The sequence below is a fragment of the Chlorocebus sabaeus genome, chromosome 8 (assembly GCF_047675955.1).
Source record: "Chlorocebus sabaeus isolate Y175 chromosome 8, mChlSab1.0.hap1, whole genome shotgun sequence".
In the NCBI taxonomy this organism is placed as follows: domain Eukaryota; kingdom Metazoa; phylum Chordata; class Mammalia; order Primates; family Cercopithecidae; genus Chlorocebus; species Chlorocebus sabaeus.
The window spans coordinates 146,836,748-146,849,687 of record NC_132911.1 but is presented as its reverse complement, the minus strand read 5'-3'; the positions used below and the strand labels follow the sequence as shown (position 1 = coordinate 146,849,687).

Below are 12,940 nucleotides of genomic sequence, written 5' to 3'. Positions count from 1 at the left end.
AACTAGGTCTCTCTCTTCATGCCCTTTCCCAGGGCCCAAGGCAGGGCTAGGCCAGCAGGGAGCACGCAGTAAATATTTTCAGGTCAAATGAAAGGGAGCAGGACCAAAGATCGGGGCTTCCCCAGTGCCCCGGGGAGGCGGATTTCAGGCACAGGGACACTTGCAAAGGCACAGCTTTTCGGGAGCTGGAGGGCAGGGTGGGAAGGCCAAGGAAGCCGAGAAACAGGTCCAAGGCTCGGATGCTCTGGCCAAGATTTATGCCTTTACCTCCGAGTGTGGGAGTGTTTGACAACAGAAGCCCCTGGGGCTGCGGCTTCTGGTGGGGGTCTTCATGGATGCTCAGGGGAGGAGAACGGCCTGGAGCCACTGGAAAACGGGGAAACGGGGATGAGGTTGGGAAGGTGGGGAAGAGTTGGGAGCAGTGGGGAGGGGCGGGGAGAAGGGGGAGGGCGGGGAGGAGGGGGAGGGCGGGGCCTCAGGGCGGGAGTCTGACCCCAGGGGTCTGCGAACCTGGACCTGCGCGAGGCGCCGCACCGGGTACCTCCCCCTCTCTGCGTCTTTGTGCATTTTGCTTCCTTTCGCAGTAAACGTTCTTCCGAGAAATTCCAAGGGGATCTCAGCCAAGCAGAGGGGGAAGGGATCCTGCCCACGCCTGGGTAGGGGGCCGCGGAGGCGGGGGAGGAGCAGGGGGCGCCGCGAGGGAGGGAGCGGGAACCGGAGGGAGCGAGCGCGCGCGAGCAAGGGGCGCGGAGGGCCCGGGCCAGCTACCTGCGTGGGGGCCGCGAGCCCCGGGCGCCCCCCGCCCCGCGCGTCTCCCAGCCGCCCCCGCCCCCCGCGCGGCCCCCGCCCCGGCTCCGCCCCGCCCCTCGCGCGGGGTCCGCGTCTGCGGCTGCGTTCCCCGAAAGACGAGGCTGCGCCCGGATTCCGGTCCGCAGGGAGACCGAAGGGCACAGCTCCCCGCGCCGCGCACGCCGCCCGAGCCCGGAGTGCGGACACCCCCGGGATGTGAGTGCGCCCCCCGACCCCGAGGCCCGCGCTCCACGCCCCATCCGCGGTGAGCGCTGAGGCGCGCGCGGAAGGCCAGGGGAGGGGACTCGGCCCGGGGTTCCCGGCCCCCCAGCCCAGGGGTGGGGGTGGGGACCTGGCACGCGCCCCTCCCCCCAGTGGCAGGTCCCACCCGTTCCCGCCCCTGCCGTTCATTCCTGTCCGGACGCACCTGCGGCTCCCCAGGGAGAAGAGGACGCCCCCCCTCCGCTCCCCCACACAGGTGCCGGCGCGGGGCGGGGGCGTCTTGAGCTGTCACCTCACCCCAGAGGCCAGACCTCTCCCGGCGGGGATGCTGTGACGGCGGACACGCTGGGAAGGCGCTGGGGGTGGGGCTCTGCGAGCTCCGGGCGGACCCTGGCCTTGGATTCCGGGGAGAAGGTTGCATCCAGAGGCTGGGAAAGGGGAGGGTCTTTGGGTCTCCTGACCGATGCTTCTCCCCTTCAGGTTTGCGCCCCAAAGGACCCGTGCCCCAAGCCCCCGCGCCGCCCCTAGGCCCGCCCGGAGCATGCTGCCTGCAGCCATGAAGGGCCTCGGTCTGGCGCTGCTGGCCGTCCTGCTGTGCTCCGCGCCCGGTGAGTAGGGGGCCCGCGGGCTGGGTCAGGTGCGTGGGAGAGCCCGAGGCGCCGCGGGAGAGCCGGGTGTGGGGCCGTCACCCTCTGACGGTTCCCACCGCACTTCCCATAGAGCCCACGCCCCCTCCGGGACCCCAGCGACCCCAGCCCGGCCCTCGGTCCCTCTGTCCTGGCACTGGGCTCTCTCCAGTGCTCTTCCTCCAGGGCCTGGAACTGGTGGGCGGCTGGCCCCGCACAGAAGCCCCTGGTCATCCGTCACCTCTGAGAGCCTCCCGGACCTCCTTTCAAATCCAGTTTGGTCCTTCACAGCTTGGAACCACAGAACTCCTGGGGGATATGTGAAGCGGGGTGGGAGTGTGAGGGTGGCACTGTCGGTGTGGGGTCTGTATAGCCCGTGTGTGTTTGTGTGTGTGTGAGTATGTGTGTGTTAACGCACGTGCATGGGGGCCGGGGGGGCCATAGGGGCTCCCCTCAAACTGCCAGGATGGGGCACAGTTGTTCCAGGGCCTCTGTTCCCCCTCCAGGGGTCATGAGGGCCTGCTCACTCCTGTGGGGTAGGGCTCTCCCAGGAGTGCCTGCAGCAGGGGGATGGGTGAGGGACGCAGGGGGTTGCCTGGCTTTGAGCCCAGTGCCTCTGGTCACCCTCCTCCCCATGCCCTGCCCAGCTCATGGCCTGTGGTGCCAGGACTGCACCCTGACCACCAACTCCAGCCATTGCACCCCAAAGCAGTGCCAGCCGTCCGACACGGTGTGTGCCAGTGTCCGAATCACGGATCCCAGCAGCAGTAAGTTGGGACTTAGGGTAGTGGGGAATGTGCTGAAAGCCAGGCTCTTGGGAGAGGTCAGAGGTATCCTCTGAGCCCCTTTGGCCTGGGACAAGAGCGAGAGCGTGGGGCTACGGGCAGGATACTGCCCTGCTGTCCCTCCCTGGCTCCTTGGTGGCCTTTTCCATCTAGTTGGGGCCAGCGTGGGAGGGTGGAGGGACTCGACTCTGCCTATCTGGGGCCCCGAGCTGACCCGGAGGGGCCTGGGCTGGGTCCTCGGGAGGAGGCAGAGAGGGCCCAGGAGGAGCCCCCGTCGCAGGCCGTGCTTTCTCTTCCCAGGCAGGAAGGATCACTCGGTGAACAAGATGTGTGCCTCCTCCTGCGACTTCGTTAAGCGACACTTTTTCTCAGACTATCTGATGGGGTTTATTAACTCTGGGATCTTAAAAGTCGACGTGGACTGCTGCGAGAAGGATTTGTGCAATGGGGTGGCCGGGGCAGGGCACAGCCCTTGGGCCCTGGCCGGGGGGCTCCTGCTCAGCCTGGGGCCCGCCCTCCTCTGGGCTGGGCCCTGAGGTCTCCTCCTTCCCACGGGGCTTCTGAGCTTGCTCCCCTGAGCCTGTGGCTGCCCCCTCCCCAGCCTGGCATGGCTGGGGCTGGGGGCAGCCTTGGCCCAGCTCTGTGGCTGTGGCCTGTGGCTCTCACTCCTTCCCCAACATGAAGCCTCCCTGTCTCTCTGCCAGCTCTGAGTCCCGGGCAGCTGGACATCTCCAGGAAACCAGGCCATCTGGGCAGGAGGCCTGGGGATGAGGGTGGGGGGACCCCCAGGTCCCAGAGGGGAAGTGAAGCAACAGCCCAGCTGGAAGGGCGTCTTCTACAGAGAAATAAAGTCACTTTTGAGTCCTGAGACCCGGGTCTGAGCCTGGGTGTCGGGGGCGGGAAAGGGGTCCTGGCAGAGAGCTGGGAATGAGGTGCTGAGGGATCTGAGGGGCTGAGGACAGGGCAGACGCTCAGCCATGGTCTTGGGCTCTTGGGCTCAGGGCACTGGGGTGGTGGGTGCTTGTGCTGGGCTGCTTGGTCCTGCTGAGGATTAGGAGCCCTTGGGGTGATGGGGTGAGAGCTGAGATGAGCAAGATCACAGGGTGGGCTTGGCGGAAGATGCCGGAATCCTGTGAGCACACCACAGACACCAGACATGCCCACAAACGGTGGTGCCCACGCAGCCAGCATGTGCACACACACCCGTGCCCGCCCTGCTCACTCCTTCACACAAGCAAACCCCAGGTGTCCTGCGCACATGTGCTGGGGCATGCACGTAACTGGCACAAATTGGCGTGTCCCGGTGCACGTGTGCACGCCCACATGCAAATGCCCACGTTTGTGCACACCCACCCTCGTACACTCAGCGTGCAGTGCACATGGGGCCCTCGCAGACTCACGGATGAGACCATGCATGCTGGCCTTCTCTTGCCCCCCACCTCGGCTGTCTCTGCCCCTGGGGGCTGCTTCAGGCCGAGTGGAGCCCGCCTGTTCCATCACCCTGCCTCTTGGCTGCACATCCACTCTGGCCACTCCTGGCTCTACGAGTTGGGCTCCTGAGGTCAGTCCCTGTGGCCAGGGGTTGAGAAAACCCACCCATCTTTCTGGGCTGGTCCAGAGGGACTGGATGCCATGGGGTGAGGGGGCAGGGACGACTCGGCCTGGGAAATGTTGGAGTGATGTCCTGATCCTTCCCGCTCCAGTTTCAGCCCTGCACCCCCGCATCCAGCCCAGCCTCCCACACCCAGCGGCCACCACGCTGGATGCTCCACCAGCAGCTCGTCTCATGGCCCAGGCTCAACACACAGCGCTTGGCAGGCAACACAGGGTTTCTCTGAGGCCTGGGCTCTGGCCACTGCTGCTTCATGCCACCTGTGGCTGACCCAGTCTCCTGGCCACTGATGGGTCCTGGACTCCTTAGGGAAAGCGGTGGTTCCTATAAGGGCTGGCCTTGCATGAGGGATGGCGAGGAATTGGGTCCAGGGCTGGTGAGCCAGAAAGAGAGAGGAGGCCTGCGGTCCTGGGCATTGGCGCCGATTCCCTGCTGGACACGGCCGAGGGGCTTTTCCATAGAAGGCTGTCTGCTCTGTGATGCACCCTCGCCCCCGCCCCACCCTTCAGTAAAGTGTGCTGCTCTTGCTTGTGCCTGGTGTTTTGGGGGCTGGGGGACTGCAGAGAAGCTGAGAATTCCCAGCAGGTAGGAAGCCCTGAAGCAATGGAACCCCCCAGGGAAGCCTTAGCCAGCTAGGGAGGCTGTGGACAGGCCTCCCACAGGGGTGAGGCTTGAGCCAGTTTTTTTTTTTTTTTGAGATGGAGTCTTGCTCTGTCCCCCAGGCTGAAGTGCAGTGGTGGGATCTCAGCTCACTGCAAGCTCTGCCTCCCGGGATCATGCCATTCTCCTGCCTCAGCCTCCTGAGTAGCTGGGACTACAGGCGCCCGCCACCGCACCCGGCTAATTTTTTTTGTATTTTTAGTAGAGACAAGGTTTCACCGTGGTCTCGATCTCCTGACCTTGTGATCCGCCCGCCTTGGCCTCCCAAAGTTCTGGGATTACAGGCGTGAGCCACCGCGCCCGGCGAGCCAGTTTTCATATACATCTTTGTATGCTGAATTTATTATTTGAAAGAGGTATTTAAAGACACAAAAAGGAGTGAAATTCTCCCACCTCCTTAAATAATCATGTACAATCAGAAGGGCATGCCCTCACCTCTCCCTCGCCTCCCACCCTGAGGGGCTGCCAGGGCCGGACAGGCAGGAAGCCGGCTGGCTCCCAAGCTGCCGCCGGCACTGGCTAAGTCGGTCTCCCCGTCTTGGAAGGAGTTCAAGTGTGTGGTCCCCACCTGACGAGCTGTCTTTGAAGGGCTGAACTTCTCTGTCGGCGTGAAGCCCTTGGTCTGGTGGGGCACGTGGACGGTGCTGAGACATCGATCTGCTACCAGCCCTTTCTACTGAGCAATTCACCGGCGATGTCATCCCAGGGCCCCGTGTCCAGGTCGACTGGCTTTAACGTCTGCTTGGGGTCCCCTGGATGAAGGAGCCATGCATTTGTAACCGTCCCTTATCAGCGGGTGTAGGGGTTTGTTCTCAAATGTCTATTGTCAGCAACACTGAAGTGACCCCCCCTTGTCCTCATACCTCCGTGGGCTCAAGTGGTGATCGGTGTGGGATGGATGCCGAGAAGTGAGCGGAAATCTGATGAAGTTGCTGCTTCTGAAGGTTCCAGACACACTTACTAGCAATGAGCGTTCTTCAGCTTCAGGAACGTTTTGCCCACTTCGTGGACAAAGAGAATCTCCACGTCCTCTGTGGCAGCCACGTGTGCTTCTCCTCTCTTGCCTGGTCACACCCTTTGCCCATGCTCCTTGTCTTTGTTGCTTGTCTTTGTCCTACTGACTCTCACTGCCCTTTTGTATATTCTGGGGACACGAATCTTCCCTGTGTTGTACGTCCTGTGGATATTTCCTTGCTGTCTGTTGCTTGTGTCTCGTTTGTGGTGTTTTCAGTGTGCATTTATGGATGTTTTAACGTTGGATGCAGTCAAATCTGTCTAATTGTTCTTCTGTGGTGTGGGGGCTTCATGTCTTAGGAGAATTTCCTCTACCTTTATCTTATGAAAAGAGTTCCTTATTTTCTTCTAATATGTTTACAGATTTGGTTACTGTGCGCAGATAGCCAGTGCATCTGGAGTTCATTACAGTGTAGCAGGAGGTAGGAGGTTCTTCCAAATGGCCACTTTTCCTCCATGTCATTTATTAAATAACCCGGCTTTCGCCTGTTGATCTGAGATACGCCTTTATAATAGAATGCCTTCCCACATGTGGCAGGCTGTTTCTGAGCCGCCACCCACTGGGATTGCACTGGTTGGTTCGTCATGGGTCATTTCGATGTGATGCCGTTTCAATGATGGTAGCCGGGCGGCGTGTTTGACACTTGCTAAGGCAAGGGTCCCACGTTATTCTTTTTAAACACTTACTGCTACTTCTCACAATTTATTCTTACAGATGGGTTTTGGGATCCATTTTTCCGGTTGCAGAAAATGCTAACACTGTTAGCACTTCAGCGGGACTGTCTCTTGCATGTGTGGCTGGGGGAGCTGCGGTCTTGGCTGCTTCAAGTCTCCCGATTGGCAGCTCGGTGTCTGGCCTCTTCACGCGGCCTCCTGAGCGATGCCCCACTGAGTGGGACTGAGTGATGGGCTGTGCTCTTTCCTTGATGTACTTATTACTGGGTAATTTATGGTTTTTTGATGTTGCAAATGGGATTTCCCTTCTTACCTTTACATTTAACCCACCATTGTTGGTGCGGTGAGTGGATGCTTTTTATTTTCTCGTGATTTCTCTTTGAAAGTCTCCCACTCTGTTGAAGTAGGTGAACTGGGCCTGCTTGCTGCCTGAGAGGAGGGGCTGATAGGACAGAACACCGAGGTCCCCCATACCCCTGGCCTGGTACTTCCAGAAGCCTGACCCACCTGGCTATGGGCCTCTCGGAGACAGACAGTGAGATAAGGGAGGAGTCTGAGGAGGAACCTTTCAGAACATCTCAAGACTCTCCCAAGTCAAGAAAAATCACGCTTTAAAGGATGGAAGTTAGTTTTATTCAGAAGCCTTGCTGAAGATTGCAACCCGGGGGTCTTTCCTAGCGTTTCTAGGAGGCTGCTCCAGAGCTGTTCCAGCCCACAATCCGCGTATGGGCAGCAGCTCTGCACGTGCCCAGGCGTGACAGTGGGGCAGAGCCTCAGGGCTGGGTGTGAGGCTGCATCTGGCCACGGATCCTAGGGGCATAATAGAAAATCCTGTCAACATTGTCTTTCATGCGGGAAGAAGCAAGAGTCAGGATCATTGAACTCGTCTTTCTAAAAACGCCGTGACTCAGGCAGGAGAATAGGGACCCAGTCCGCAGCCCGCTCATGGCCTCCGGGGCATCCTTCCACAAGCTGCACCCAGTCCCAAGTCAGGGGCTCGGGAAATCCTGCCCGCAGGCGGGATGCACACACAGTTTCCTACATTTCCTACTTTGTCTCACAACACAGAGCGGGAGGGAGGCACTACCCTCCAACCAAGATGAGAGACCCCCTGGCCCAAGCAGGGGAAGGGGAGCTGCTGAGGGCTGAGGCTGGGATGAGTCCCAGAGAGGTGGCACCCGGCATTCTGGGCAGCAATCCCAGAGCACCAAGACCTCAGAGTGGCCCCGGGTGAAGGTGGTCAGGGCAGGTGGGTCCCTGGCAGCTTCGGAACCAACAGAGGATGGGGTTAGGATGCAGACAAGGGAGAAGCCATTTGGTGGCAGCCGGTGTGCACCGGGCATTAGCCAAGGGCTGAAGGCCCAGGGCCCAGGGGTGTCTCCACAAACACCCTGTGTGGACAGATTTGCCATCCTGCTGCCCACAGCCCCACACAGACACAGCCCTGGGCAAGAAGGCATGGAGGGTTGCAGTCACTACAACTACGTCCCTGCCAGCCGGTAGAGTGGAGAAGTCTAGGAATAGAAATTGTAGGAATAGTAAAGTCGTGTTTCTCGTTCAGCTGTTTGTGGGCTGTGCTCCACTACCCAAGTGTCCCCTGGCCGCCCAGGCCAGCATCCACCAGAGTGAGTTTAAGCAGAGGGCTTCGCAGGGGGTTTGCAGGGAGGGCTGGGGCCTCTGGCTGCAGGCATGGCTTCTGGGAAAGACCCAGAGCTGGCCTGGCTGGTACGGCCACTGGCCCTGGAGCAGCATGCTGCCCCTGCCCCTGCCCCTGTCCAGGGAAGGAGGCCTGCACCCCACCTCCGTAGCTCTCCTTAGGAGTTTTGCCTGGATGTGTCTCCCCGGCAGAGATGAAGTTGCATAGCTACACCCTAGGGCCTGGGAGGTGGCACGATGTAGTTCCTGAATTCTGTAATGGGAAAGTGAGATTGACGATGCAGAACTTTCAGAATGTTCAGAGCGTGTTCAGGTGACTTGAGGCAGCCACAGATGACACCACAGGTGCAGTGAGTGAGGGCTGCTTACTTCTGAATGCATATCTTCCTGAATTCCATGATGAGCAGAATCTCTTAGATCTTCAAGGGATATAACCATCTAATCGGCAAATAAAGGTAATTTGGTTGCTTCTTTCCCAGTACTTACATTGCCTGTTCAGCTTTTGTTTCTATTGCCTGAGCTGAGCCCTCCAAAGCATGGCTGAAGAAGAACAGTGACCAGGGTGTCTGTGCTAACGGGAGGCTTTTCATGTTACGCCACAAATTAGTGTTTGCTGTTGGATTTCAAAACCAGTCTTTATTCAGTCTAGACTCTTTACTTATTCATATTTCATTTAGCTTTTTCTTAGGAATGGCTGATGAACTTAAAAAGAAATGCCCTTTCATTATCTATGGCTCTAAGTCCATATTTTCCTATTTAATGAAGAGTTAGTGCGGCGAGCTCCGTTGCTAGATTTCCTTGTGGTGAGCTGCCCTGCCATTTGTGATGTGTTACTCATTTAAACCACTGCCAGATTCAGATAGCCAATATTTGGTTAGGATGTTTGCATCGCAGACACCTGCATCACAGTGAGGCTGAGATGTGTCTGTAGCTTTTCTTTTGATATCTTTGTCAGAGCACAGCCAGCCATTTCCCACCCCCCATGCTCTGCAGCAGTCTTGCTGCCTCTGGGGGTCTGTGGGGTTCACCTTCCCCAGTGGGGCCTCTGCAGACCTCCTGCCTCCCCTCTTCGGGGGCTGGGGAGGGAGCTGGGCCAGGGAAGCTGCTGTATCCGTGGGTGCTGGGCCCCCGTGTGTGGGGCCAGGGCCTGTCTAGGCCATCTCCTCCTTCCCTTGTGTTGGGCCTCCAGCTGGATTGAGGCCTAACTGTGCCCACTTTATCCTGGGAAATAGGTGAGAGGCCAGACACTGACATTCCAAAACCTTCAGTGGATTCGAAGAGGACATCAGGCTACCTGGATTCCAATTTCTCTTCTAGCGCCTTCTGGCTGCGTGACCCTGGCCAAGTTCTGCAGCCTCTCTGGGCCTGGTCCTGTGTCTGGGAGGCAGGACACACCCAGCTCATGGGGGTGCTGTGGGTGTGGGGGCAGGGCTGATCCTGGAGCCCACCTCTGGCCCTCTGTTCCAGGCTGGCAGAACGCTGGTCCAGGCAGGGTGGACGGAAGGTGGCGGGGAGTGGGAGAATGAACACTCCTCCCTCTTCAGCTTTATTCCTGGGGCCTGTAGCTTTCTCCAAACTGCCCCAGCTACTTCGTGCTGTATAAGACAGACGTTTACGTGTGTGGTTTTCAGACATCCCCAGGCCTCCCCGTGACATCCGCACACTGGAGACTGGAAATTCCCTGAGTTTCGTGAAGTGGGGGAGGAAAACGGCCCTTCCCCTTGAGGGAGGGAGGGAAGCAGGGTGGGTGCAGGAAGGCCTCCTCCTCCCTGCACGCTCCCCGCGGGCCGTCCACTCCCAAACTCTGGGGCATCAGGATCTCCTCCCTGCACGCTCCCCTCGGGCCGTCTGCTCCCAGACTCCAGGGCATCAGGATCTCCTCCCTGCACGCCCCCCTCGGGCCGTCCGCTCCCAGACTCTGGGGCATCAGGATCTCCTCCCTGCACGCCCCCCTCGGGCCGTCCGCTCCCAGACTCCAGGGCATCAGGATCTCCTCGGAGGTGGGTTCAAAGGCAGATGCACAGGGCTTGCACCTAGAAGCCCTGATGTAAAGGGCCCAGCATTGGCTCCAGGAGTCAGTACCAGCCTTACTCCTAAGAAGCAGAGGGTGCCAGCGTCGGAGTGGGGGGAGCACAGTTTTTTTTATTTTTTATTTTTTATTTATTATTATTATTTTTTGAGACGGAGTCTCACTCTGTCACCCAGGCGGGAGTGCAGTGGCCAGATCTCAGCTCACTGCAAGCTCCGCCTCCCGGGTTCACGCCATTCTCCTGCCTCAGCCCCCCGAGTAGCTGGGACTACAGGCGCCCGCCACCTCGCCCAGCTAGTTTTTTTTTCCTTTTTTTTTAGTAGAGACGGGGTTTCACCGTGTTCCCCAGGATGGTCTCGATCTCCTGACCTCGTGATCCGCCCGTCTCGGCCTCCCAAAGTGCTGGGATTACAGGCTTGAACCACCGCGCCCGGCCGGGAGCACAGTTTTATATGCGGACAGGCTCAGTTTTCTGCTTTCTGGGAGCTGAGTGCCGGGCTCTGTGTCCTGGGGACAGAGCAGTGGATGAGTCAGAGGAGATGGCTGTCCTCTAGGGAGCACGCGTGTGCGTGCGCGGGCCTGTGCTTGGAGGGGCGGTGCAGATGGTAAACAGGCACACGACTGCTTCGATGGGATAATTTGGGAAAGTGATGGCTGCTGAGAAGAGCCCTGTCCAGGGAAGGGGAGAAGGCGAAGGGCAGAGCCCACGAGCTGCACAGGCAACCTGAGCTGCTATTCATGGCTCACAGGGAATCGAGCCCATGGGCCTCATGGGGCTGAAGCAGTGGGTCTTTCCGGTCAGGCTGGGGCCCACTGCAGGGCCAGCTCCAGCACTTGCTGCCGAGGCCACCTGGGAGGGAGGCTGCTGGGGACGGGTGTGGAGCAGGAATGGGCAAGGAGGTTCAAGGGCTCCTCTGGTGGGGTTCTTTTTAAAAAACAGGTAAGAATGCTTGCATCGATTAAAAAAATAAGTCTATCTTGAGAGGTGTGTCTCCTGCCCTGTCATTATCTGCCCAGTTTCCTGTGTATCCATTCAGGATGTCTTTAAAGTACAAGAAAGTGCAAATCGCTAGTCCTTTACAGCTGAGGTCGTTTACTCTTCTGCCTCTTCATGCAGCCTGGAGATCCTTCTGTGACGGTGCGGAGCCAGCTCCCCACTGGTTCTTACAGCAGCATCGTGCAGCACACGCACCCCTGTGCCTGCTTATCTATTTAGAGACAGAGTCTCACTCTGTTGCCCAGGCTGGAGTGCAGTGGCACGATCTCGGCTCTCTGCAACCTCTGCCTCCCGGGTTCAAGTGATTCTTGTACTTCAGCCTCCCAAGTAGCTGGGATTACAGGTGCGTGCCACCACGTCTGGCTAATTTTTGTATCTTCAGTAGAGACAGGGTTTCACCATGTTGGCCAGGCTGATCTCCAACTCCTGACCTCAAGTGATCTGCCAGCCTCGGCCTCCCAAAGTGCTGGGATTACATGCGTGAACCACTATGCCTGGCCTGGTTCTGCATATTTAGATGGTCTCACTCATGCTCCTGTTACAAGGCTGTAATGCATAGCCTCAGACATGTCAGCTAGCAGCTGTGTGTGGGGACACATCCCCAGAGTCAGCCTTGCTGGGCCTGTAACTGATGAGTGAGCGTGGTTGCCCTGGGCTGCACACTTTCACACTTCCAGTAGCGATGCCTGAGACCACAGCTTCTCTGTAGCCGTTGGACTTCCGCGGATCTGGTCAGCACTGAAAGACAGCATTGCAGCTGTGTTCTGAATTTTGGAAGTTGGACCACAGGTGTGGGGACCTGGAGGCGCCGTCAACCTTGGCTCCTGGCACGTGCCCTTATTGGTTTGTGGCACTCCCGTCTTTTCTTTCTGGGCATTTTGATTTCTTTGTCTTTTGTTGGGTGCTGGGGATGGTTTCCATTTCTCTGGCCTCTCTGCTCATAACCTTGGTCCCTTTGCTGTGGGATGGTTAGTCTCCTTACTCTTTTCTGGGAACTTTCTGCATAGCTGGGAAATAAGCCCTTCATTTATAATGTGAGTAGCACACATTTCCCCCTTTATTTTGCTTATGGTGTTTTGTGGGTTTTTTTTTTTTTTTTTTTTTTTTTTTTGGCCACATGGAACCTTCTTTTCCTTGAATTTTTATGGAGACCCTATTACCATTATTTCTTATAGCTTCAGGATTTGAGTCATAGAAAAATCTTCCCTCCTCCAATGCTTAAAGGGAAACTCTCCTGCTTTCTTCTCGGGCGGGGCAGGGCTGGCGATTACCTGGCGCCCGATGGAGAAGCCCAGTTGGAAGCTGCGTGGTGCCCAGGCCTGGGGCTCAGCCCTGCACTTCGAGGCCCGTGTGCCCTGGAGCTGTGTTGGCGCTGTGGGCTGGGGGATTCAGGACCCGGCAGGATAGGGGTGCTGTGTTCCCACACCCAGCCTCCAGTGAGTCCTCCCTCCACTGGGGGCGGGAACCTGTGGCCCCTGCAGCCTACGGGCCTGTGGACCACGCCTCGCCCCCAGGGGGTCCCAGGCCCCCCAACCCTGCTCCCTGTGTTTCCCGCAGGGACACAGAACATGCTGACCCAGACATAAGCTCACAGCTGTGGGGGACGTCTCCCATCCCCGGAAGGGCACACACGAGGGTGGTTCCAGGAATCGCCCCTCTCTGGCGTTTGTCGCTCAGCCCTGAAGCATTTCTGAGGCCCTCCCTGTGCTGTTCCATCCTGGGTGCCCGGGAGACCCAGGCCTGGTTTTCTGTCCCCTCGCTGGCCAGGGAAGGCCTGCACACATGGGTGGCCGGTGGCCTCTGCTCCTCCTGGGCTCTGCGGTCCACCCTGATGCTCCGGCCCCGAGCCCCTTTCCACTGTAAGGCTTTAGCCCG

General features: G+C 58.7%; 1 protein-coding gene across 6 annotated transcripts; it reads left to right on the top strand.

Moving 5' to 3' along the window:
* Nucleotides 1-543: 543 nt before the first annotated feature.
* Nucleotides 544-3,290, top strand: LY6H (lymphocyte antigen 6 family member H). 6 transcript variants are annotated; one of them, XM_008001719.3, is made up of 5 exons: nt 544-656; nt 936-1,005; nt 1,492-1,619; nt 2,285-2,404; nt 2,723-3,290. In XM_008001719.3, coding segments are annotated over exons 2-5 (486 nt in total). In that variant the 5' UTR covers nt 544-656; nt 936-1,003; the 3' UTR covers nt 2,959-3,290. The 6 variants fall into 6 exon arrangements, with proteins under 6 accessions (XP_007999910.1, XP_037855991.1, XP_007999912.1 ...); XM_038000063.2 differs by having other exon boundaries at nt 936-1,054; XM_008001721.3 differs by lacking the exon at nt 544-656 and having other exon boundaries at nt 871-1,054.
* Nucleotides 3,291-12,940: the final 9,650 nt, after the last annotated feature.

Coding starts and splice junctions, on each gene's coding strand:
- LY6H (XM_008001719.3), top strand. Junction 1,620..2,284: donor CCTGCTGTGCTCCGCGCCCG/GTGAGTAGGGGG, acceptor TGCCCTGCCCAG/CTCATGGCCTGTGGTGCCAG. Junction 2,405..2,722: donor AATCACGGATCCCAGCAGCA/GTAAGTTGGGAC, acceptor TTCTCTTCCCAG/GCAGGAAGGATCACTCGGTG.